The 545-nt window shown below is 42.4% G+C and overlaps 1 protein-coding gene across 1 annotated transcript in view; it reads left to right on the top strand.

The window, feature by feature from the left end:
* The window catches only part of LOC102004723 (maltase-glucoamylase, intestinal), a gene marked incomplete in the record, with an annotated part of 238,387 nt that overhangs the window by 217,862 nt on the left and 19,980 nt on the right, over nt 1–545 (top strand). The window contains 2 exon segments of the mRNA XM_013505005.1: nt 1–62; nt 450–545. Of these exon segments, the coding sequence (XP_013360459.1) occupies nt 1–62; nt 450–545 (158 nt within the window).

Below are 545 nucleotides of genomic sequence, written 5' to 3'. Positions count from 1 at the left end.
TTCTGGACTTCTATGTGTTCTTGGGCCCAACTCCAGAGCTTGTCACTCAGCAGTACACTGAGGTAGGAAGGAACCCATTTGCTTATCATGTATTTATTAGAAACAGAAGCACAAATCTGTGCTTCACTTTGCCCAGGGTCACACAGATAGCACACAAGGAGCCTGTTTGCTAATCCAGACATTTGTTTCTCTCTGGGTTTTGTGTTTCTAACAGTAGAGCAACTCTAGGAATCAAAATAAAACCAAATTTTCCCCAATTTTTAGGTTGTGAGCTCTACTCCAGTAGACTTCTCTAAGGTATTCCAGTAACTCCTCATCTCTTCAATTTATCTCTGGATTTGTACTCATTGATGTTTTATCTTGCAGCCCTGGAGAAATACTTTTGTTACTGCATGTACAGCTTAAATCTGACTTCTGCCTCACGAATTAATATATTGTGTATTTTCCAGGTGATTGGTCGGCCTGTGATGGTGCCTTACTGGGCCCTGGGGTTCCAGCTGTGTCGCTATGGATATGAGAATGACTCTGAGATCGCCAGCCTGTAT

Source organism: Chinchilla lanigera, unplaced genomic scaffold, assembly GCF_000276665.1.
Source record: "Chinchilla lanigera isolate Chin_1 unplaced genomic scaffold, ChiLan1.0 scaffold00093, whole genome shotgun sequence".
In the NCBI taxonomy this organism is placed as follows: domain Eukaryota; kingdom Metazoa; phylum Chordata; class Mammalia; order Rodentia; family Chinchillidae; genus Chinchilla; species Chinchilla lanigera.
Note: the sequence above shows the minus strand (reverse complement) of the source record. Positions and strands in the feature narration are given on the sequence as shown.